At 52.1% G+C, this 25,541-nt stretch overlaps 1 protein-coding gene across 1 annotated transcript; it reads left to right on the top strand.

The window, feature by feature from the left end:
- Nucleotides 1–60: 60 nt before the first annotated feature.
- Nucleotides 61–13,102, top strand: TMEM127 (transmembrane protein 127). Its single transcript, XM_019969668.2, has 4 exons — nucleotides 61–216; nucleotides 640–957; nucleotides 9,827–9,991; nucleotides 10,680–13,102. Exons 2-4 carry the CDS (start codon nucleotides 714–716, stop codon nucleotides 10,985–10,987), a joined length of 717 nt encoding a protein of 238 aa, XP_019825227.1. The 5' UTR covers nucleotides 61–216; nucleotides 640–713; the 3' UTR covers nucleotides 10,988–13,102.
- The last annotated feature ends 12,439 nt before the right edge of the window (nucleotides 13,103–25,541 follow it).

Raw genomic sequence — 25,541 nt, 5'->3', positions numbered from 1 at the left:
GGGAGCCGGCGGCGCGCCCGGGCTGTGTCGCGCGCCGGGAACGGGGCGGGGAGCCGGAGGAGGCGGGGTCAGAGGTGGAGGAAGCCGGAAGTGGATCGGGCCGGGGTCTGTCCGGGCGTTGCGGGTTTGGGCCCTGAGATCTCTCGGGTCGGGGTAACTGAGGAGCCCGTGACCGGGACGGAACGACGCCATCCCGGCACTGAAGCCTGCTGACTGGTGAGGATCAGGAGTCGTTGAGGGGTGGGTCCTATCTGGGCAGACATCGCACCGCAGAGCGCAGTTCCCAGATCCTGGGTCCCCGATCCTTGCGGCCCAGCTTGGCCCTCCGCCCCTGGGCACCCTCTGGCCAGGACCCCGAGTCCGGCTCTTTCTTCCACCAGTAACGGATACCTCCGCCCCAGCCCCTCTCCCTACTGTATTCTGCCAAGGTCCAGCGGGCCCCCAGCCCTCTCCGGGTCATCGTCTCGCACCTCCGCAGCTCCACTCCGGGGACCCCGTCCCCGCCCCCCGAACCTCTGCAGCTCTTCTGTCTCTGCTCAGCCCTCGGTCCCACCCCCATCCCCTGGGGTCGGCCCTGACCGCCTTCCTCCAGCCTCACCTGCTACGAACCCAGTACGTTGCTCTCCTCCCCCCGGACAGGCAGGCTCTCTGCGCCCCGCGGAGGTCGGCGGCTACCAGCAGCGACCGCTGAGCGACGGCGGGCGGCCCCGGACATGTACGCCCCCGGAGGCGCAGGGCTACCCGGCGGGCGCCGGCGGAGGAGCCCGGGAGGCAGCACTCTGCCCAAGCAGCCGGAGCGTAGTCTGGCCTCGGCCCTGCCGGGTGCCCTGTCCATCACCGCGCTGTGCACCGCGCTCGCCGAGCCTGCCTGGCTGCACATCCACGGTGGCACCTGTTCCCGCCAAGAGCTGGGGGTCTCCGACGTCCTAGGCTACGTGCACCCGGACCTGCTGAAAGGTGAGGGCGCTGCGCGCCAGCCCTCTTCTTTCTGGGCTCCCGGGCATCCTCGGAAGGGTGCGGACTGGAGCTGAGATAGCCTGGGGTAGGCACCTGGTTGAAGGAAACAGCCCATTGCTGCCTGATGTTCTTGCCCACCAGGTGGCTCTGTTTGGGGTCCGGCCCCTCATTAATTCTGATGTTATTCAGCCAAGCACCCACTCCTCAACTCCACGGTAATCTGGACTGCTATTTTCGGCTTCTTTTGGGGGAAGGGCGCTGTATATCAGAGAGAAGATAAGGGTGCTAGGCATCCCAATTACCTGTCTCCTTCTAAGGAGCCCGAGATACAGGAAGATTTTTTTTTTTTTTGGTCGGGGCGGGGGGCGGGGTGGTCAGCTTGAGAAAAAGGAACTTTAAAATTTTTAAAGATTTTAAAAGATGTTTGTGAGTTCTGCAGTCTTTGGATTGTTAGAGAAAAAGGGAGTCTACGGTATTTTCAATAACCAGAAGTCAGTTCCATTGCTACCCTCAGTAAAACAATAGGAGTTTGGCTCGTGGAACCCTCACAAGTGTGACGGAATGAGGTAAGTTTGCTTTGTTCATTATGGTGCTTCCCGGCCAGGGAAGCAGAAGAAAGGGGAACCAGACCATCATCTTTACTGGATACAGGGGAGGCCTGTAGCCCATCCTTCCCAGCCTTCCTCTCTGGTAATGAAGGTACAGGCTGTGTGGTGTGGGGGCAGTATTGCACTGCCTGGTTTTTACAGGGAAAATGGTCAGTGGATTGCAAACAGCCCTTATTAACAGCAGAGTTCATTACCCTCAAGGCCTTTTGAACCATTCCTGAAGGTTTTCTCCATGTGCCACTCCTGGCTGTAATTCATTCCAGATGTGTGTTGCCCCATATCTCGGATTCCTGTTCCTGTTAGGTATCTTTAACATTGTCTGTTTAAGGATTCACACTGCCTGGGGTTTGGTGAAAAGGTCAAGTTCTCTTTGAGTGCCTTGGATCATACACCACTTGTGCAGGTCGAGGCTGAAAAGCCCTGTCCTTGTGGCCTAATGTTGTCTTTCTCTGAGAGTTCTCTTGCTGGTTCGTATTTCTCTTGAGTTTTCAAAGCTTTCGGATGATTTTGTAGAGAACAGGATGGGGGCTTCTGGTTTATTTCCAGGTATCACCGTGATGATAGCTTTCAGTGTGTTGGCTCACTAAGACCTATGGGCTTCGCTGGTGGCTCAGATAGTAAAGAATCCACCTGCAATGCAGGAGACCCAGGTTTGATTCCTGGATGGGGAAGATCCCCTGGAGAAGGAAATGGCAGCCCACTCCAGTATTCCTGCCTGGGAAATACCATGGACAGAGAAGCTCACAGGCTACATTTCCTGGGGTCACAGAGAGACACGACTTAGCAACTAACACTAACACTTACCCACAGGATGGAGACCACGTGCTATGCAGCTTTCTCTGTGGCAAAAAGCCCATCAAGCTTGAGTCGAGTCAGGGTGACTTTTCTGTTAGCATGTTCCCCAGAACTTGCCTTGAGGCACAGCTGCCACTTTGCACCGCTTCATCCAGACCTTGCAGTTGATCCCCTTGGTGGTCAGTATTTCAGGTGCTTGGTGTTGCATCAAAACCGGGAGTGTACATGCATGCTCAGTCGTGCCCTACTTTTTGTAACCCCACGGACTGTAGCCTGCCAGGCTCCTCAAGAATACTGGAGTGGGTTGCCATTTCCTTCTCTAGGGAGTCTTCCCGACCCAGGGATTGAACCCGAATCTCCTGTATCTTCTCCATTGGCAGGTGGATTCTTTACCACTAGCTTCCTGGAAAGCCCCCAAGCTGAAAGGGAATTCATGATGCCTCTCTATTTCAGATCGTTCCTAGGAAGGCTTGTAAAATTCCTGCGATGGAGGGAGGGGCCCATCTGATTCCATGTCTTCATTCCAAAGGTCCAGGAAACTGTGTCTCAGAGAAGTGAAATGATCTCTGCAGGGGCACACAGCTGGGAACGGCAGAGTTGAGTTCACCTCACTTTTGACATCAGTATAAAGTGATGCCATCTCGTTATGTTTGCTTTACTTTAGCTGTCGTAAGGAACGACCTCACAATGGTTTATCTCACTTTGGCCTACATCCTTGTCAAAGGCACATCAAAAGTAAATTATTGGTTCTGTTCTCCTCTGTTCACACACGTATCTACCTTTTCTGAGAAATTATCCAAGCTGGATTTTGTCTTTTATAAGGCAGGTCGCCTCCACCTTTACATGGTGCCTGCCCGTCCATGTGTTTAGGGGTCTCAGCCCACGAATGGTTTCAGCCTGGTTTACCTTGGTCTCGGCGGCCATTGCAAGCTGGGAGCGCTTGGTGTCCCGTAACAAAGCTGACAGTGCTGCCTCATGAGCTGTCACAGAAGGTGGTAAAGAATCTGAAGGTCCCTGATTGCTTCTTCTTGGTGCGTGCTTAGTTGTTCAGTCATGTCTGACTCTCTGTGACCCCATGGACTGTAACCCGCCAGGCTCCTCTGTCCACGGGATTCTCCAGTCAAGAATACTGGAGTGGGTTGTCATTTCCTTCTGCAGGGGATCTTCCCAACCCAGGGATTGAACCCAGGTCTCCTGCATTGCAGGTGGATTCTTTACCTTCTGGTCCACCAGGGAAGCCTCCTTCTTCTCTGTACCAGTTGGCTTTTGGGTGCCCGCTGGGCCTTCAGTCGTTTGCTACTCTGTAGGGCTGTGCCAAGCCTCAGGGTCTAGCAGAAATCCTAGTGTGGAAGCCTCGCTATTCCCCATCTCAGGAGAGGCCAGAGCTGTGGGGTACAGGCCTCGTGCCTGTGGGTGCTTCCAGACGGAGAGCAGACCCTGCCAGGTCTCTGCAGGTGATGGGGAGTGGAGCGGGCCAACAGGCTTTGGCATGATGCCTTCCCGTTTCTTGGCCCCTTGCCTGAGTACCAGGCATCACACTAAGCACCCTTCATGCCTGGCTGTAGTGTCACCTAAACGACTTCTTTATTTGGTAGGTAACTATCATCACCCCCGTCATACACACACAAACACTCTCAGGTCTCGGGCCCAGGCTGGTCTCTTGCTAAGGGGCACCCAGCTGCTCCGAGTGGCATGGACTCCACCCTCACCACTGCGCCTCAGTGCACACTAGACTGTTCCTCCGTCCGAGCTGTCCCGGGCCTCTTACTTCCCCATTCTGGCTGAGTTTTTCTCACAAGCCCAGGCAAAACTATGTTCTTTATTCCTCTTCCCCTCTCATTGCTGGGCTGAGTCAAAGCCCATCATCCTCTCTCAATCCCAGAGCCCTGAAGGCTTTTACAAATGCCACGGCTTGAAAGATCCTGTTGGGAATTCCTCTGCTCCCCGGGGCTGCCCCCTTCTCACACAGCTCTTCAGCCTGGGCCAGGGGGCCAGAGACATGCCCAGACCTCTGGTGGCCCCCAACAAGGCAGCCCAGATAACCATTCCTTCTGAGCCTCAAGCCCTCTCTGCCCCTCAAGTGTGCCCAGCAAGGGGGCAGCCGGGACCAGAGGCTCAGGAAACATCTCTGGAGAATGAGGGAGTGTAAGATGTGAAGTTGGGGGGATCATGATTGACAGCAAGCCATGGGAAGGTCAAAGGCCTTCTGGGAAGGGCTGGTGTGTCTGAGGGGTGGTGACCAATGCAGCTGGCATTTCCAGATCCTGTAGGGGCATATCCTTGGAGGCAGCTTGGCCAGGACCCTTGGGATCTGTGGGACGACCCAGCTGGGCAGTGGAGGGCCCTCTTGGAGTCTTGTGTCAGAAGTCTTGTCTGGAAGCTAAAAAGTCAAGAGTAGGGTGCAGCTGTATAAAGTGGGTGGATGAATGCTGGAAGGACTGACTCAAGGACTCCAGTGAGGGGGGAATAGGAGAAGGAACAGAAGGGAACTGGCGAGAAGCCACTAGAAGCTTCCTGCCTGCTGCCTCTCTGGGTCAGGAGGGGATGAGAGCCATGGGCAGGTAGACAGGAAGAGCAGGGGCCTTCCAAACAAATCCAGCCCAGTGACTCACCAGTGACCTTGGGCAAAGTCAGGTCTGTGGGATCCTATTACACAGCAGCTGCCTTCTTCCCCGGTGACTGGAGGGGACAGGCAAGCAATGGTTACCGAAGTAAACAGGCCACAGCACAACTGGAGCACAGGGTGCATTCAGTCTGACCAGGGTGTAGTGGATGCGGCGCTGGTGGGATCTAAATTCAGCTCCACCTGCCATTTCTCTTCATAAATAAAACAACATACACACAGCATTTGAGGATGGGCTGCTTTTAGGCAGGCCTCTCAACAAAGCAGATATTCATGGCCCTCCCTGCCACACCGATGTCTGGCAGGGGAGGAGAGAAAGGGACATTGAGATGCCGACCCCAGGAGAGCCTGAGCAGGGTTCCAAGGAGGGCTGGGGTAACGCTGCCTGTCTCTGCTGCGTGCTCTGAGACCCTCTGATGAGAGCACCGCGGGGGCGTGGGGCAGGGCTCTGGGGTATCTGTCAGCATCACTCCAAGGGAAGCTTCCATTGGCTTTCCCCCTTGACCTGGAAGGTTTGCTCAGAACTTTAGAGTGGAGAAAAGCATAAAGCAGTCAGGTGGAAACAAAACCTATTTGAACTGTGGGTGCAAAGCCCCTTCTCTGAACCATGTCATCACCCCCGTGGTGCTGATCCTCTAGCCCCCACTGGCTGATGTGCGTGGACGGGGCAGTTCTTGGTGTTGGGAGGAAAGGCATGCCAAGGAAGACACTGCTGTGGCCACCCAGCACAGAGGGAGTGGGGCTGCTCCTTCCTGGCACTTTGGGGTCTGGCTGCCCTCAAGGGCCCCTGTGCAGATGGGGCAGGTGTCATTGCTTCCATTGACAGGTGAGCGGGCAGATGTCAAGGCCAACTTGCTCGAGGTGATGCATGACCTGTGGTGGGACTGAGACTGGGTGCCCAGTTTATATGCCTTCTGCTTTTTTTTTTTTTTTTAATATTTCTTTGTTTGGCTGCACCAGGTCTTGGTTGCAGCATGCGAGTCTTTTAAGTCGTGGCATGTGGGATCTAGTTCCCTGACCAGGAATTGAACCCAGGCCCTCTGTGGTGGGAGCTCGAAGTCTTAGCCACTGGGCCACGAGGGAAGTCCCCTGCCTTCTGCTTTTAAGAGTCAAGACTCTGGCCTTCCCTGATGGCCAAGTGGAAAAGAATCCACCTGCCAATGCAGGAGACACGGATTCGATCCCTGATCCGGGAAGATCCCACCTGCCATATGCCACAACTACTGAGCCTGTGCTCTAGAGCCCGGGAGCTGCAACTGCTGAAGCCCAAGGCCTTAGGCCCATGCTCTGCAACACAAGATGGCACCGCAGTGAGAAAAGCCCAGGCGCCACGAGAGTAGCCCCTGCTCGCTGCAAGAGGAGAAAAGCCCGCACACGGCAACGAAGACCCAGAGCAACCAAAAATAAATAAATAAAAGTACACAGTATATGTATTTTTTTAATTAAAAAAAAAAACAAACCAGGCTCTGATGGTTGCTGAAGCTTAGACCACACCCAACAGGTTTGGCCCAATAATTCCCAGGAGGAGCTCCATTTATTGCTTAACAACCCAAACCTTTTTGGCCTAGAAGAGATTTCATGCTTCCAGCTGTTTCCGTAGTGAGCTCAGCGGCCACTCGTGCTGACGGGGCTCTGCCAGCATCCACGGTCCTTTTTGACTTCTCACTCAAATCCAGCTCTTCAGGATTTGATCGATTAGCTCCATCGGGGAAATGTAAGGCAGCTGACTCTGGTGCTTGGTGATGGTGAGCATCACAGTGCGAGGGAGCCTGACACTGGTTCGCAGCCTAGCTCTGTGCTGTGTGTGACCTGCAGGAAGTCACAACCTCTTGGAGCCTCTGATTCCTCATCTGAACCGGATGACGAATCCCCTGGAGTGGAGTGAGGCTTAACTAAGATAACATTTGCCCCACCTGTGTGCGCAGGCAGGCATCCCTGGAGGGCAACGCAAGAAACTGCCAACAAGGAAGCTGAGAGGCTTCCCTGGAGGTCCAGGGGTTCAGACGCTGCACTTCCACTGGAGGGGGCTTGGATTCAATCCCTGCTTGGGGAACTAAGATCCCGCGTGCCATATGGTGTGGCCAAAATAAAATTAAAAAAAAAAAAAAAGATGTTTATCTCTTGGGAGGGGCAGCTGAACATCTGTGAAAGTCTTCCTTGTGACTGAAATAAGGATATTCTGAAACATAAGGCCCCTGGACGTGTGTAAAGGATCCTGTATGTTGTAAAAGGATGCTAATACAGTGGACATCCTGTAGTCACTATGCCACCAAAGAAAGGATCTCTGAAGCCCTGGGTGTTCCATTTTTCAGTTGAAACTAGTTGTTAAATTAAAACCGAGTAGCACAATTAAAGCATCACTCAGAGGGCCTGGCCATGTTGAGTAATGTGGGAGGAATCTGACCTCAGCCTGCTGCAGAGCAGAGTGTGATGTAAACCCTTCCACCCTGCTGCTCAGAGGTTACTCTTGGGGGCACTAGAACAATACTTGCATCCTGCCGGGTCCCTGCCGTGTGCTACGTGGACCCCTGGAACTGTGGCGTAGAGCTTTTAGCAACGTTCACAGTGCAGCCAGGACACGGCCCGTGTCTGGGAGCTTTTGTTTCAGAGAGGCCCTGTGGGCTTCTAGGCTCCTTCAGGCCCGCAGGGCCAGAGTAAGTGAAGGCTGGACCTTGTTGCTGGCAGAGCTTAGGCACAGGCAGGCCTCCTGGCAGCAGGCGATCACCCAGGCTGGATGAGTGGGCTCCAAACAGATGGTCAGCTGACAGGAGAGTGACAGATAGCTCTGAGGGCAGCTTGGCAGGTGACCTGAAGCCAGATCAAGGCATATGAGTCATGTGGGCTCGGCCAACATCTGCCTGGCGAATTTTGTGCCCGAGGCAGAAGTGTGCGCTGTCACAAAGGCCCAGGTCCCCTGGGTATCTGGTCTGGTTTTTCTGTGGGAGGCCAGGCCTCAGGCCAGGTGACCCCATGAGGCTAGTCAACGTCTGGTTATTCCAGTCAGCTTGATTGAGCTCAGGTGCCCTCCCCAGCTTTTGGACTCTTCCTTTGGATCCAGTGTTTACTGGAGTGTAAGGCTCAAGCCGCCTGTGCCTCTTGTGACAATTCAGATTCCCAGGCCCTGCTCCAAACCAAGAGCTCACATCCTCTGCAGCTTGGGCACATGCTCTCAGCCAGCACTCTGCTGTTTCTCTGTGCACCTGAGAGGGATAACCACCATCCCACAGCCTCTTGGCCTGAGATCCAAACTCAGGAAAGGAGTGGACAGTGTAAATCTCGTCAGCCCTTTTCAAAATTTTCCAAGTCCATTTTGGTGATCCATGGTCTAAATAAAAGAAGAACTTGCTGGTGGCTGAATAGGGGAAGTTAAGGCCCATTTTCTACTTTTTATCAAAGCTTAAAATGGTTTCTTTTTGGATCAGCCTTTATCCTGTCTGTGTTTCTAGAACTGTGGCAGGTTGCATAGATATCAAAGGGAACTGACAGTGCAGTCTAGATGGAATAAAAAAAAAATATTTTTTTAAAGAAAGCAAGAACGATGTTGAAGTCCCAGAAGAACATGTAGGCTGCTCGCTGTGTCTGGTGTGCAGTTGTCGTCCTGGGGTCTTTCACCAGGACCCTGGGGCCTCCTCACTCTTTGAACGTTGGGTCTCCTGTTTTAGCATCTTCCTTTTTCTTGGTCCCTTCCCTCGTTTTTGCTAGAGCGAGCAGCCCCCAAAGGCTTTGCCCTCATTTTAGAAGGTATTCGGTGCTGTCGGCTTCTGAACCTTTCACGCTTTTGTGGTATAAATCTGCTTCTTAGCTTTTCCCATTTCTGGCTTATACTTCAGCTTATCTCTTGTGTCAAGTCCCTTCTAGTTCTGAGACCCTTTACTTCCCAGTTTTCAGAACTCTGTTTTGCCCTTCCTCTCTTTGTGCAGGTCTAGGTCTTAAAAATTTTTTTTGTTTTAGTAGGATTTGGGGAGGAGCAAAAATAAATAAGGAGGTCCAGTCTACCAGATTTCCTCATGTATTTAGTTCTCGCTTGTAATTCTATGGTTCTCTAAGCTGCTTCAGCTTCTTTTTTATTTATTTACTTATTTTGGCCACACTGTGTGGCATGTGGGATCTTAGTTCCCTAACTAGGGATCAAACCCATGCCCCCTGCAGTGAAAGCACAGAGTCTTAACTGCTAGACAGACAGGGAAGTCCCTTCAGTGTCTTTTTGAGTGAAAAAGAGGACGGAGTGACTGGATAGAGAATGGACTCAAAGGGGACTCTGGCCCTTGTCCCTTTGGCTGTCTCAGCTCAGAAGTCAAGGGGCTTCTCCTGCCAGCTGGAAGCACACTTTAGCAGAATGGGTTAATATGTCACATTAATTCTCAGAGTCTTTAAAGATGATTAGAACAGCGTGACAAGTACAGTTAACCCTTGAACAACAATGGGGTTAGGGATGGTGACCCTCCCAGCAGTTGAAAATCATGTATGACTTATGTAATTTATAGTTGACCTCTGGATCTGTGATTCCACATCTCAGATTTAACCAACTCTGATCGTATAGTACTCTTGAGAAACAATCCACATATGAGTGGACCCTCATATTGTTCAAGGGTCCACTGTCCACTGAAGTCGGGTGCTGCACTTGGACTAGTCCCGAGGGGGAAGGGGGAAGGACTCGAGGCTCATGGGAGCAGTGACCCAGCAGTCCTGTCTGCTAATAGAGGATCCTCCCCCTTCTTTGCAGATTCCCTGGGTCCTCTCCTAGCTCCCCTGGATTGTGGTGTGGGGAGAACTCCTCCCAGGTGGGGACTTCCTGCCCCAGGGTGTTCCTGGGAGCCCTGAGGATTTGGTTCTTCCCCTGCAGACTTCTGCATGAATCCCCAGACAGTCCTGCTCCTGCGGGTCATCGCCGCCTTCTGCTTCCTGGGCATCCTGTGCAGCCTCTCTGCGTTCCTTCTGGATGTCTTTGGGCCCAAGCATCCCGCCCTGAAGATCACCCGTCGCTATGCCTTCGCCCACATCCTCACGGGTAAGCCTGGGCCACTCCCAGTGTGGAACCGACTGCCACGGGGCTGGGGCATCCTGTCTGGAGTCGCAAGTGGGGACCGAGGGCTTTCCACGTGCAGACAGTTCCTGCTGCTCGTTCCAGCTATGGCCTTTCACAGAGGGGCGGCATGGGGCAGCAGGGCAGACCCACTCGGCTGAGCCGGAGGGAGCAAATGTTGTTAGAACTTCTAAGAGCTGTCATCATTCTCCAAGAATGGGATCTGAAGCTTGGCTGGGCTCATGGGGCCCAGAAGGAGCCAGAGAGGAAACACTGTGTCTCCCTGGAACGCACGGTTTCAGATTCCCTCTCCTCACCATTCCTGTAGACCAGGCTGCTCTGCTGGTAAAAGGCTTCTCTTGTCCCTCATGACGGGGCTGCTGTGTTGATTTGACCTGGGTTAGTACTGACTCTGATACCTATTCCTCTTAGGCATCCAATGACCTCCAGCAGGCCTAGCAGCCCAATTCCGAATTCTTAAGACAGAGAGAATCTGACCGGCCTCGGCAGGGTCAGGCCTCTGTCCCCAACCCTGGCCATACGAGCTCCCCGGCACTGGGTGTGGGGGCAGGCAGCTTCTCTGAGAATGGGGTTTGGGTGGGAAGGCTGCAGCTGGTTCAAGCACCCAGGCTGCGGGGTGCCTGCCAACCCCCTTTTCCCTCTGTCCCCCCAGTCCTGCAGTGTGCCACAGTCATCGGCTTCTCTTACTGGGCTTCCGAACTCATCCTGGCCCAGCAGCAGCAGCATAAGAAGTACCACGGGTCCCAGGTTTACGTCACCTTTGCCGTCAGCTTCTACCTGGTGGCTGGCGCTGGCGGGGCCTCCATCCTGGCCACAGCGGCCAACCTCCTGCGCCACTACCCCACGGAGGAGGAGGAGCAAGCGCTGGAGCTGCTCTCGGAGATGGAGGAGAACGAGCCCTACCCGGCAGAGTACGAGGTCATCAACCAGTTCCAGCCGCCCCCGGCCTATACACCGTAGTGCCCACCGTGGGCTTTGGTCCTGGGCCGCCCTCCCCACTCTACAGCGCCGCCCCCACCCAGAGGTGCTCCTTTCCCCAGCAGGTCTCACTGGTAGGATCCTGACCACCGCCACCAACCTTCCCCGGGAGAGGCTCTACCTTTGGGGCTGTTCCTGGATCCCCACTCTCGAAACCTGGGGTTCACTGATTTTAGATAACACACTCTTTTCCCTCTTGAACCTGCCTCTCCCTCCACGGTCACTAGTCATTACCAACCAGGGACGGTCATACACGTTTCCCCCTTTGTGGGCCTGATCTCTGAGGCTGAGATTTTTCCCTGGGGTTCTGTTAGCAGTGGACAGTCCCTGATGGAAGAAGCATCCCTGGAGCTCAAGAGAAAGGGGACCATGCCCCGCAGGCTCGCCTTGTAGCTGTCCCCACGTGTCCCCTAGCGGTAACTCTGGACCAAGCCCCTCTCCCGCCCCTTGTGGGAAAACCCAGCACAGGGCCGCCCACTCTGTGGATTTCTCTGCACTTTAGTCTTTGGACTGCCCGTCACATGGGTCCTGTTTTTGCGGGAAGAAGGGATGGCCTCCAGGAAGCAGAGCACATGCCCGCCCCGCCCATCCCTGCTGGTGGCCCGAGACCCGGTGGGGACAGTGGGTCTCCTGAGGCCTGGAAAGGACCAGTGTGAAGAGGGCCGCATCTCCCCAGCCCCATCACCTCTTAAAATGTGAGTGGTTTTAAAAGGGAAAAACAGCCAAGCAACACCACCAATACTCTCTTTTTAAACTAGTGACGAGAACGTCGTCTGTTGATCCCATTCCTTCTGGCCCTGCAGCGTTTGGGGCCACTGTCCCTTCCAGTCCCTGGCCATTGCTCCCCGAATCTCTCCCGACAGAATGCAGCCCTCCTCCGTCCCCCTCTCCCTCCCTCCCAGTGACCGTGGCCCCTGGGGGCCTTCCTGTGGGACCCAGAGCTGCATCATTGCCCGGCGGTGGGCTGAGGACTGTGGCCTGGCTGGCTGGCCAGCGTGGTGCTCCTCAGGACTGCAGCGCTGAGACATAACCTGGCCTCCAAGTAGAAACAGGGGCTGCAGCAGGGCAGGAAGCCCACCGCCCTCCACATAGGAACCACAACCAGGGGACCCCAGCTGCGTGAGGCGTCAGAGCCGCCTGGTCAAGATGAGCAGACCTGCCTGTGTCCTTCAAGCTCGGCGGGTCCCCTGGACTGTGACTTGGGGCGGTGGCTTGCTGCACACCCCCTCCCCTTCTTGAATGTACTCTGGTCTCACAGTGCGCTACCAGCTCTTTCTTGCCCGGCCGTCACCGGCTGTCTTGTTTGCCACACATGGTCCTGGATCAGCTGAGTTTTCTGCCCTGAGACCTGGGGCATCAAGTGGGAGAAATCTGAGCGCTTCGGTGCGGATCCAGATGGCCACGCTTCTTGGGAATCAGTGTCCAGGGTTGAGCAGAAAAGCAGACAGATCTTCGTGTCCTTCACAGGCCATAGACAGAGTAAGACTGGAGAACGGACACCATCGTTGACCTGTGGCTCGAAGGGACTGCCATGTCCCCTGTCCTTCCATGGCCAGACTGCCCACAAGTGTCTAGACAGATGTCCGTGTGGGCAGTGAAAGCCATGCCTGTGCCTGAGTGAGCGGCCTCCTGGGGCTCAGTGTGATGCCAGAGCGTCCCATGGCGACTCACACTCTTCCGGACTTTTCTCTCAGGCAAGAATGCGTGATACCTGAGCACAGTTATGGAGCTCAAATCAGTCTCATCTTGCTGTAACGTGCGAGTTTGTCTTTGGAGGATTTCCAGGACGTGGACAGCTCTCTCTGACCCTGGGGGTCTGAGCTGGCAGACAGGAGACCGGGCACTGAACACGCATGCCAAAGTGACCGGTCATCTCACGAGGACCCACACCCAGGACCCTGTGAGCCGTTCCACGTGGTTCAGAATCCAGTTTTTATTCGCTCCCCAAGCCTCTAGCCTTTCTTTCTCTTTCCCTTGCCCTCCTGACACTGATAGTTGTCATATAAACTCCCCTGGTTGTGTTTTTTTTTTTTTCCTAGGAAAAAAAATTAAAAAGCAAAACAAAACAAAAAACCAGAAACCACAAATAAGAATGCAGTTGCCAGTGGCTCCCTGTCATTTTTCTGTCCCAGTTTCCCCAATTTGGTTTGTTCCCTGCCTGTGGGAGAAGCAGGAGAAATTGAAGAAGGGAGTTCCCCGGCGGTCCTATGACTGGGACTCCACACTTCCACTGCAGGTGCACAAGTTCAGTCCCTAGTCAGGAAACTAAGATCCTCTGTGGCATGGCCACACACACACACAAAACAAATTGAGGAAGTGTGCCATAATTTTTAAAAAGTTAGAAGGAACTTGACCCTGCTTGTTCCATGCGAGGCATCCGCACCTAAACAGTCCTCTAATCCTGACAACTTCCACCCCGAGGTTCCAAGGCTGGGAACCAAGGATGCCTCCCCCCAGGTCTTGACTTCAGACCCTGAGCTCTTCCCTCTATATCCCGTGAGCTGCAGAAGAGCATGGCTTCAGAAGTCCAGCCCTTGTGTGCACAGACTTCAGGGCCAGGACTCGCAGAAGAAGATGCACGTTCTTTAGAAGCCATGGGGAATGATCCCTGATGGTTCCCCACATTCCCTTTATCCATTCACAGTGTCAGCTGGCACCCGGGCCCCAGTGTGCATCACAGCGACAGAGCTCAGGGCTCCCTGGAAGGAGCAGCCCACTTGGCCTTTTCATTATTATTATTATTATTATTATTACTGGGGAGAGTACACATGTCTCTCAGGAGCTGGGAATGTGTTCTTTTCTTCTCTCATTTCATTTCAGACACTTAATGAAAGGTGCTTTGCATAAAAAGCACCATTTAGTCTCCATGAGTGAAATGTGACGACATTCACAGGCCGTTCGCCAAAGATTTTACATTCTTAGTCTAGGAGATGGACTTGTCCGTGGAAAGACAGAAGTAAGTGACTAATGGACAGCTGGGGAAATGCCGGGCCCAGAGGGGAGGCTGCATGAGGCAGCTTTGTGTGAGGGGCTGTTGGAAGTGGGGTGGCGGGGACTGCTGCTGAGGGAAAGCACCGAGGAACAGCTGGTGGCCCGGATGTGGTGAGAGAAGAGGCCAGAAAGGCATGGGGGCCCGTTGCAGGGGCCAGAAGCAGTGGGAAGCCCTGGAAGGATTTTGTGAAGAGAAAGAGGGTTTATCTGAATGACTGGTGACTTAAGGAGGGTCAGCCTGGCAAGTGGGAGAATCTGAGAGCATGTGGAGGCCGTGACCCTGAAAGGCAGGGCCTCCGGGGTTGGGAACACAGGAGCCCCAGTTCCTGCTGACCCATCACAGCTAGAAGGCTGTGTGTGTGTGAGGTGAAGGGCAGCAGGGAGAGGACCTTGGGAGCAAGAGGAAGAGGCTGTTGCATCTTGTGGGAGAGCAGTTTACTTAACTAGAGAATCTTTTCAGCTGACATCTTGCCCACAGGTGTCTCAGCCACTAAATGGGTCACAAGCTTCTGTTCCCACCAAGGCCCTCCGACCCAGCTGTCAGGAAGGCAGAAACCTGGCAGGGGGCACTGGATGCCCCTTGAGACTGTAGGCTCAGCCTTGAGACAGGAGAGCTTCATAGAGACAGAGATACTTAACATGGTCCTTGAAGAATGGGTAGGCTTTCCTGAGACAACGAGGTAGTCAGTGGAGAGGGACAGGGCTTTTAGGGAACAGCGAGCTGGTGTTCTGAGATACCCATGGAGGGGGTTGGTTAGTGGCTGGACCCAGCCTGTGTGGGTCTGGAATGTTAACCTTATTATCAGAACATGGTTGTGAGATACCGAACCCTTAACACAGAGCCATCGTGATTAAATGGAATTTGTTGGTTCCATAACTGAAAGGTTAGGTGGCTGGTGACTGTGTGTATGTTAGTCGCTCAGTCGTGTCCAACTCTGCAACCCCGTAGACTGTAGTCTGCCAGGGATCCTCCAGACAAGAATACTGGAGTGGGTTGCCATTTCCTTCTCCAGGGGATCTTCCCGACCCAGGGATTGAACCTGGATCTCCTGCACTGCAGGCAGGTTCTTTACCATCTGAGCCAGCAGGACTGGTGGCAAGGGGCCTCAGACAATGACGTGGAGGCGTGGTTGCTCTCCATGCATCTGCTCTGTGCGTGGGCTCAGGCAGTCTCCCTCCAACGACAGTGAAGACGGCAGCCGCAGGTGCACACTAACCTCTTTTTGAAAGACCAGGATGAGTTTCTCTTGCCCAGCCGAGATCATGGCCCTTCCCCTCCACTGTGGCTGAGGGTTTGGAGCTCTAGCCTATGGTCCAGATGGGGATGGTGACATTTGGGATCTTGGGTTCAGCAATGGCACTACAGTGTTGGTTGGGATGTATGAGGCCTACACCAGTGAAGAGACCCTTTGCCGGCACTGGCCTACACAATGGAGATGAAATGCCTGGAATCGCCTCCGCCCCCTGGCCCCCAGCCCTCCTGACTGGGACACTGCGACACATGAAAACCGGCCAGCTCTGCTCTCTTGCAGAAGTTCTGTGTGTCCCATCTTCGAACAGGGCTGAGCCTTGAAATCAGGCTGGCCCACACTCAAACAGGCCAATGGCCTGGATCACCCTGGTTCGTTCTCAGGAATTGTTATTTTTCCTTCTCTCTGATGCTCTGCCCTTTTCTTTCACCTTCATTCCTGGGTCCACCTGGCTTCTGACTTTCCCAACTTTGTTCTTGTCTACTTTGAGCTCAGTGCTCTGCTTGAGTAGTGCCTGGCACCCCTGAAGACACACACAGCCTGCGTGCATCCAGCTGTTTGGGGAAACCACCTACCTCACCCCAGTCCCACTGCTAGTCAGCCCAGTGGGGTGGGGAGGGAGCAGGCTCCAGGGCACAGGCAGGGGCTGACACCAGAGCTCCTGAAATACCATTCTGAAGGAATGATGCCTTCTTTGACACATGTTCAACAGCTAATACCCATGTCTGTAAGGTGGGTTTCCATCCCCTAATGTGGGACCTACGTATTTCAGAAAGATGATGAGAATTGGAGAGAGTCAAGGTAAGCATTCTACATGGATGAAAGACTAGGAGAAAAATAAACATCTCTAGAGAAAAGGATGCAATAACAATCTGAAATGTGTGAGGAGATAGTTACCAATGAGATGTGTGACCTTTGGGACTTCCTCGGCAGTCCAGTGGTTAAGTCTTTGCCTTCTACTGCAGGGGGCGCAGGTTCCATCCCTGGTCAGGGAACTAAGACTCACATGCCACATCTTGTAGCCAATTAAAAAAAAAAAAAAAGATGTGGGACCTTAAAAGGGTTTCCCTGGTGGCTCAGACAGTTTTTAAGAATCTGTTTGCAGTGCCAGAGACCTGGGGTTTGATCCCTAGGTCAGGAAGATCCCCTGGAGGAGGGAAAGGCAACCTACGCCAGTATTCTTGCCTGGAGAAGTCCATGGACAGAGCCTGATGGGCTACAGTCCATGGGGTCGCACAGAGTCAGCACTGCCCTCTGGGACTCAGTTTCCTTATCTGTAAATGAGGAGCAGAACTGAATAACTTTAATGTTCTTGTCATCCTAATCTCCAGCTTCCTCAGAAGGAGGTGCCACCTTCTATATCCACTCTGGGGGAAGCAAGACAGAATGACTTTGAATGTACTTTTAAAAAAAGGATGTACATTTAAAAAAATGTACATTAAAAAAAAAACCGTTTTGAAAAAAAATGTGTACTTGCTGAAAAGTTGCAAGGATGGGACGAGGAATTCGCATATACCTTTCAGCTAGATGTACCAAATGGCAACATTCTTGTCACATTTAATTTTTATTAAGATAAAATTCACACACCTGACCTCCCAGGTAGCCCAGTGATAAAGAATCCACCTGCCAGTGCAGGAGATGCAAAAGACATGGGTTCAGTCCCTGGGTCGGAGAGATCCCCTGGAGAAGGGGATGGCAACCCACTCCAGTATTCTTGCCTGGAGAATCCCATGGACAGAGGAGCCTGGTGGGCTACAGTCTGTGGAGTCGCAAAGAGTCAGACACGACTGAAGTGACTTAAATGGCAACATAATTCACGTACCGTGAAATGCACCCTTGTGACGTATAATTCAGTACTTTTTAATATATTCACAAGGTTATGCAATCATCACCACTAATTCCAGAACATTTTTATCACACCCCCCCCCAAAGAAACCTGTGGCTATCAGCAGTCACTTCCCATTCCTGTCCCTGCCCCAGCCCTTTACAACCACTAATCTATTTTCTGTCTCAATGGATTTGTCTGTTCTGGACATTTAGTGTAAATGGACTGTGTGTCCTTTTGTATCTGGTCGGGAAGATCCCCTGGAGAAGGAAACGGCAACCCACTTCAGTATGCTTGTCTGGAAAATCCCATGGATGGAGGGACCTGGCCGGCTACACTCCATGGGGTTGCAAAGAGTTGGACACGACTGAGCAACCTCACTCACTGTCTCTATCACTTAGCATAATGCTTTCAAGGGTCATCCATGTTGTAACATATGTCAATCCTTCACTGATTTGTGTGGGGACTATTCCACCATAGTTACATACCGCACTTTGTTTATCCATCAATCAGGCAAGTGACACACGTTTCTGTTTTTTGGCTACTGTAAATAATGCTGCCATGAACATTTCTGTCCAAGCCTTGTTGTGAACATGTTCTCAGTCCTCTTGCATACATGCCTAAGAGAGGAACTGCTGGGTCATGGTGACTCTCATGCTTAAGACTTTGAGGAACTGCCAGGCTGTTTTCTAAAGTAGCCACACCATTTCATGTTCCTATCAGCAACATACGAGGTTTCTAATGTCTCCACATTCTCACCAATACTTGTTTTTCCTTCTTCATGTTGAAACATCTTTTCTGATATTACCAAAGTTGAAGAATGACTCAAAATTCAAATTGGTCATGCAAGAAAGGAATTTACTGGCTGAGGACCAGGAAAGTCAAGTAATGCAGTGAATTTGGGGCTCCACGGGTGCTCCCTGGACCACCTCTATCTCTCTCGGCCCCACTCATTTCCCAGCCAGGCTCTTCCCTGATGGTGATACAGGGACCGGCTAGCTTCAGACTTTCCTCCGAGCACCAGGTCCAGCTGAAGACACAGCAAACTCTTCTTTCTTGCCGTTTCCAAATACCTCAGGGTTCACGCTTCAGGACCCAGGGTTCACACTCCTGGCCAGGAGGATTGGATGACCTGACTGGCTTGGTCGAGGGTCACTCGTCAAGCCCTGATCCTGGGAATAGGATCATATGGATGAAAGGAAGGAGGGGTAGGGAGGGATGGTTCCATGAAAAGGAAACCAAAGTATTTCACTAAGAGAAGGTGGGATGGAGGCTGAGCAGCTGAGACACGGTGGTTCCCAGAAATGGAGAGGATGCTGAACTGGTGAATCTACATGCTGAACTTTCCCTCCCCTGCAGGGTCAGGCTCCGTTCCCCAGCACCCCTGAGGGACCCTTGTCCAAAATCCCCTTGAGCACCCTCATGACATGGCCTTGTCATTGTTTGTTTCCATGTCTGCCTCAAGCTTTTCACTTTATTCATCTTTGTTTCCCCAGCTGATCTCCAGTGTCTTCTCTGAGATCTTCTCAGCTGAGAAGGGAAGGGAAACCCAAGTGATGGAAGGTCATTCTAGAGTTCCAATAAAAAAGTGCAGTGGGAATTCAGAGAAGGGCAAGATGATGGGGTCAGGAAAGCTATACTAAGGTGTCTCTGTGGGTCTAAGAAATAAAGGAATGGCCAACAGAGGCCAAAATATCTCCTTTATTACTGGCAGAGAGGCTGAGTTGGAGGATATGGTTTTAGGTTTGTTCGCTAAGTGGGCTGTTACTACAGATCCCATAATGAGGCTGACTAACCCACTCAGAAAGTTATGACCAACCTAGATAGCATATTCAAAAGCAGAGACATTACTTTGCCAACAAAGGTTCGTCTAGTCAAGGCTATGGTTTTTCCTGTGGTCATGTATGGATGTGAGAGTTGGACTCTGAAGAAGGCTGAGCGCTGAAGAATTGATGCTTTTGAACTGTGGTGTTGGAGAAGACTCTTGAGAGTCCCTTGGACTGCAAGGAGATCCAACCAGTCCATTCTGAAGGAGATCAGCCCTGGGATTTCTTTGGAAGGAATGATGCTAAAGCTGAAACTCCAGTACTTTGGCCACTTCATGCAAAGAGTTGACTCATTGGAAAAGATTCTGATGCTGGGAGGGATTGAGGGCAGGAGGAGAAGGGGACGACAGAGGATGAGATGGCTGGATGGCATCACTGAGTCGATGGACGTGAGTCTCAGTGAACTCCGGGAGTTGGTGATGGACAGGGAGGCCTGGCGTGCTGCGATTCATGGGGTCGCAAAGAGTCGGACATGACTGAGCGACTGATCTGATCTGATCTGATCTGAACCCACTCAGTCACGGCGACAGGAGACCGAGAGAAAGCCTGCCTGGCCCTTGAGCTCTAGAGGGTAGAGCTACATCAGCAAGAGCAACGGGGTGCTGTACCATGCAGGCAGCTCACTGCCAAGACCAAGGAGGGGTGGAGCTGCCCGATGCATGGCCAGTGCCCCTCTTTACCCCACACCTCCACCAGAACGGGCAGCTTTACAGACTTTGAAAACTTGTCATTAGTTTTTTGGCTGTGCTGTGCAGCCTGTGGGATCTTAGTTCTCTGCTGCTAAGCTGCTAAGTCACTTCAGTTGTGTCCGACCCTGTGCGACCCCATAGACAGCAGCCCACCAGGCTCCCCTGTCCCTGGGATTCTCCAGGCAAGAACACTGGAGTGGGTTGCCATGTCCTTCTCCAATGCATGAAAGTGAAAAGTCAAAGTGAAGTCATTCAGTTGTGCCCGACTCTTAGCGACGTCATGGACTGCAGCCTACCAGGCTCCTCCGTCCTTGGGATTTCCCAGGCAAGAGTACTGGAGTGGGGTGCCATTGCCTTCTCTGGTTAGTTCCCTGACTAGGGATCAAACTTATCCCCCTGCATTGGAAGGTCGGAGTCTTAACCACTGGACTGCCAGGGAAGTCCTCAGAATTGAAAGTAAAAAAGGGGTAGAGACAGGAAAGGAGTATGACCCCTTGTGGAGTTCCTTGCACATGGAAGGAAACAGGTAAGGTTTCCTAAGGTGGAAATGGCCTTACGGAAGGTGGTATTTAAGATGGTCTACTGGGTTCCAAGCAGGAGGCACTGAAGAGGCTTCAGGCCAACACTCTTAGCTGCAGTTTCTTTCTTTCAAATGTATTTCTTTGGTTGCACCAGGCCCTCGCTGCAGCACGCAGGATCTTTAACTGTGGCATGCAGACTCGCAGTTGCAGCATGTGGGCTCTAGTTCCCGACCAGGGAGCAAACTCTGGGCCCCCTGCACTGGGAGGGGGCAATCTTAGCCACTGGACCACCAGGGAAGTTAAGATGCAGTTTCTAGTCACCGCTCTGTCTCATGGTCCTAAATGACTGCTCTCCTGCTTGCCTTCCAGCTGGGCTCCTCGGGTCTTGACTTGCCTGCACAGTTGTGCATCTCTGGTCCTGTCCCAGCCTACAATGCAATGAGCAGTCCGTTCCCAGGTGCAGTGGCCCCTGTAGTTGGGTTTCTTCCCGCTGTGACCTGGGCCAGGCTGAAGATGCGGGCAACCTGAGCTGAGCCAGAAACGCACTGGTTGCTAGGAGGGAAGGCCTAGCAGTAGGAGTCATGTGTACTTCACGCCCTGGGCTCCAGGCCCTCCACTGTCCAGCTGGGAAAAGGGGAACAGTTCTTGCCTCCACGAGGCAGGGAGCGCTTGCTCCAAAGGCAGGCTTCCTGGAGGTTGCCTGAACATGGTACTCATCAGGGATTTTGATGTGCTTCTGGGACGAGTTGATCCGAGATGTCTTTGGTCTTGCAGTACATGTGCAGCCCATCTTGATGACACAAAGAGATGCTTTCATGCACTGCTTCTAGGTTATGAATTAGGGGGAAATTGCCTGCTCTGAAAAGATTTCACATACTGATGAATAAGTGGGTGAATACTGCAAACTCTTCCCATTCTAAACAATAGATGAATAGAGCTTTGGGTTGCGTATCATTTTGAAGGGAAAGAAGGTAATTACTGCTACCTTTTGGCCTGACAGTTGGAGCCCAGGGGTTGCATCAGATTCAAGCAGATTAATTTCCAAGTTCTTGGGGGAAAGGGACTAAAGCCATAGGCATCAAAGCTAACCCTCAGAACTTCCCTGGTGGTCCAGTGGCTAAGACTCCGAGTTCCCAATGCAGGGGGCCTGGGCTCCATGCCTAGTCATGGAACTAGATCCTATATGATACAATTAAGAGATCCTGCATGCTGCCATGAAGACCCATGATCCTGCATGCTGCAACTGAGACCCGGCACAGCCAAAAAAAAAAAAAGCTAACTCTAGATATGCAAATGATACCACTCTAATGGCAGAAAGCGAAGAGGAACTAAGAGCCTCTTGATGAGGGTGAAAGAGGACAGTGAAAAATCTGGCTTAAAACTCAACATTCAAAAAACTAAGATCGTGGCATCTGGTCCCATCACCGCATGGCAAACAGATGAGGGAAAAGTGACAGATTTTATTTTCTTGGGCTCCAAAATCACTGCAGAGGTTGACTGCAGCCATGAAATTAAAAGATGCTTGCTCCTTGGAAGAAAAGCTATGACAAACCTGGACAGCATAATAAAAAGCAGAGACATCACTTTGGGACAAAGGTCCTTCTAGTCAAAGTTATGGTTTTTCCAGTAGTCATGTAAAGATATGAGAGTTGGACCATAAAGAAGGCTGCGTGCCGAAGAAGTGATGCTTTCCAATTGTGGTGCTGGAGAAGACTCTTGAGAGTCCCTTGGACAGCAAGGAGATCAAACCAGTCCATCCTAAAGGAAATAAACCCTGAATATTCATTGGAAGGACTGATGATGAAGCTGAAGCTCCAATCCTTTGACCACCTGATGCGAAGAGCTGACTCATTTGAAAAGACCCCGATGCTGGGAAAGATTGAGGGCAGGAGGAGAAGAGGACGACAAAGGATGAGATGGTTGGATGGCATCACCGACTCAATGGTCATGAGTTTGGGTAAACTCCAGGAGTTGGTGATGGACAGGGAGGCCTGGTGTGTTGCAGTTCATGGGGTCGCAAAGAGTCAGACACGACTTAGTGACTGAACAACAACAACCCTAATTCACTTAGAGTGGGTCCATTTAACCTTCAGGAATGCCTATCCTCAGGTGTAATGCTGTAACTAAATTCTACACACACCATCACTAAGCCAATAAATAGGTGCTTTCTGTCTCTCTGCCACATCCTGAAATTAGGATGATGCCCAGTTTAGGACCTGAAACCTGCAGGCCCTAAGGAAGCACAGAACAGGGGGTAAGGGTGTGTGCTAAGGGACAGCACGGAGGGACCGCTGGATGGGCGTTTCAGCGCCCCGACCAGGCAGAGAGAGCGCCCACGACCTAACTCCCCATACCAGCTCTCAGGACGTCCGTGCGTGGTGCGTGCTCAGTTGTCTGACTCTTTTGTGACCCCACAGACTGTAGCCCACCAGGCTCCTCTGCCCACGGGATTTCCCAGCAAGAATACTGGAGTGGGTTGCCATCACCTTCTCCAGGGGATCTTCCTGACCTAGGGATTGAGCCCACATCTCCTGTGTCTCCTGCATTGGCAGGCGGATTCCTTTACCACTTAGCCACCTAGGAAGCCCGCTCTCTGGAGAGGAGTACTCTATTGAGCTCCATGACATAGCCTGATTCAGGCAGGGTTCCCTGGGCAGCAGGCTTCGAGACAGAGACTAGCATGTGGATTGGGAGTTTCATACACAGCTTTTGTCAGGTGGAGAAGGTGGGAGTTCTGAAGCTGGGATCACCTTTTTTTTCTCTTTTTGGCCACACCCACAGCTTGTAGGATCATAGTTCCTTGACCCAGGGATCAAACCTGTGACTCCTGCAATAGAAGTGCGGATTCTTAACCACTAGACCTCCAGGGAAGTCCTGGGATGGCTTTTTGAGTTGTCCTGAGTTGGGGTGAGGGGCCCAGGCCTTTAGATTCCAGCTTCAGCCAGTCATTTGATGCATGCTATCCCCAGGGTGGAGGTTGTGACTTTGGGTGAAGTTCTCCTTTCACTTGAGGGGAATTCCTGGAGAGGGCTGATAACTGGGGCCTAGAAGCCAGCCCCTTCTCAGCAGCAAGCGGCAGAAGACCTTCCCCCGTGAAGGGCAACCCGGGTCGCGCGTCCTCGTGTCTGCTGCTCCTCATGCCTCTCAGGCCCATTTTGTGTAAGTTCTGGGAGCAGAAACGGATGGTTAAAGGGACGAACCACAGCCCCCACCCCTGCAGCTGAGCTTGAGGCCCCAACTAATACTCATCGTCTCCCTCCCCTACTCCCCATTTTCTGTTCTCACTGGCAGGAAGCACCTCTGCTGAGCTCCTGGTCACCATGCCCGTTCTAGGCCACGGCTGCTGCACTTGCCTATTTAGCATTGCTGTCAGGATGGTGACTGCTGCTTCTTGCCTGCTGGTCCTTTGGCTCAAAGTGCCTGGTGCCAACTGTGAATGAGTTCCATGGGACTTTTGCTGTATCTCCTGATGGAAATACTTCCTCTTTGGGAAACAGGACCTCAAAATCCTCAAAGTTCAGAGTTCTGGTGACATAAATACCCAAATGGAATAATGGGACTAATGGGAAATGGAGCCACTCCTGCTTCGACCCCTTGGTTCCTGAACCTCTCTATCCTTCCTGTTGGGACACAGCGCCATGCTGACTGACTGACAGAGTGCAAACTATGTCCTGGAAGGTGCTGCTCCATCCTTAGTTTGCAGCATCTCTGTGCTGGCACCCAGCTATGCCCTCACAGGCTACTCCTTCTCTTTGTTCAGGCTGGTGTCTTTTGGGTGGTATAGAATGTGGTAGGGCCAGTGGATTCCATGGTCATGTGTCACTGTCACATACCTCCTTGGCTGTGCAGTGGGTCCTTTGGTCTTGATTTGATGATATGTGGGACCCTGTGACAATGTGTCAGACACTCCGTAAACACTCAAGATAGCAGTGCTGGCTGACACCTGGCAAGCAAAAAAGGCCAACCATACCCAGAACACAGCAACTCCAATCAAAATCAATTGCTGCCCGTTCCCAGGATGGAAGTTATCTATTGTAGTCAACTTGGCATCAAGCAGCTGACTGTGTTCTATGAGGAATACTGATTCTAGGGGCTCGGCATTGATTTCGTTGCTGGTAGACTGGACGTTCAGCAATGGCAGGAACTTTATCAGCCTTTGTGAATGGGAGCCCATGTTCTTGGGTCCACATGTTGCTCCCATCCCTGCCACTGTGGCTACTCCATTCATTGCCAGCACGAGGTGGTCACAGCATCTGGCTGATATCGATTGGTGAGTCATTCTTTCTATTTGGCTATTTACTGCCTCTTGCACAGTAGGTGCCCTCTGCTGGGCATCTGCTCATTTCTTGCCCAAACACATAATCCAATCGCATGCCTGTATCCAACACCTCCTTGTCCTTGGTCTTCTCTCTCCTCCCGGGCTCCTGTGCAACCAGCCAAGCCACGCTAGTACCATCAGTTCAGTTCAGTTCAGTCGCTCGGTCCTGTCTGACTCTTTGCGACCCCATGGACTACACAGCATGCCAGGCTTCCCTGTCCTTCACCAACTCCCGGAGCTTACTCAAACTCATGTCCATCGAGTTGGTGATGCCATCCAACCATCTCATCCTCTGTTGTCCCATTCCCCTCCTGTCTTCAATCTTTTCCAGCTTCAGGATCTTTTCCAATGAGTCAGTCCTTCACATCAGGTGGCCAAAGTACTGGAGCTTCAGCTTCAACATCAGTCCTTCCAATGAATATTCAGGACTGATTTTCTTTAGGATCGACTGGTTTGATCTCCTTGCAGTACAAGGCACTCTCAAGAGTCTTCTCCAACACCACAGTTCAAAAGCATCAATTCTTTGGTTCTCAGCTTTCTTTATAGTCTGGCTCTCACATCCATACATGACTACTGGAAAAACCACAGCTTTGACTAGACAGACCTCCATTGGCAAAGCAATGTCTCTGCTTTTTAATATGCTGTCTAGGTTGGTCATAGCTTTTCTTCCAAGGAGCATCTTTTAATTTCATGGCTGCAGTCACCCTCTGCAGTGATTTTGGAGCCCAAGAAAATAAAGTCTGTCACTGTTTCCATTGTTTCCCCATCTATTTGCTATGATCTTCATTTTATGAATGTTGAATTTTAAGCCAGCTTTTTCACTCTCCTCTTTCACTTTCATCAAGAGGCTCTTTAGTTCTTCTTTGCTTTCTGACATAAGGGTGGTGTCTTCTGCATAGCTGAGGTTATTGCTACTGCCTTAAATCCATATATATTCCAACCTTGCCTACATTTCTGTTTATACCAAGTGTGACAGGAATTATTCACTGGGACAATTTCCCTTGGCACCATCTTTCAAGATCACCCTAGGGTGGGGCTGTAGTGCAGCTGCGGTTCTTTTTCAGCTTGCACCCACACACCACTTTGACCTTTGTAAAAAGCAAAGTGTCATAAGCA

Source organism: Bos indicus, chromosome 11 (genome assembly GCF_029378745.1).
Source record: "Bos indicus isolate NIAB-ARS_2022 breed Sahiwal x Tharparkar chromosome 11, NIAB-ARS_B.indTharparkar_mat_pri_1.0, whole genome shotgun sequence".
NCBI classification, from domain to species: domain Eukaryota; kingdom Metazoa; phylum Chordata; class Mammalia; order Artiodactyla; family Bovidae; genus Bos; species Bos indicus.
The sequence above is the reverse complement of the archived record's forward strand: the minus strand, read 5'-3'. Positions and strand labels throughout refer to the sequence as shown.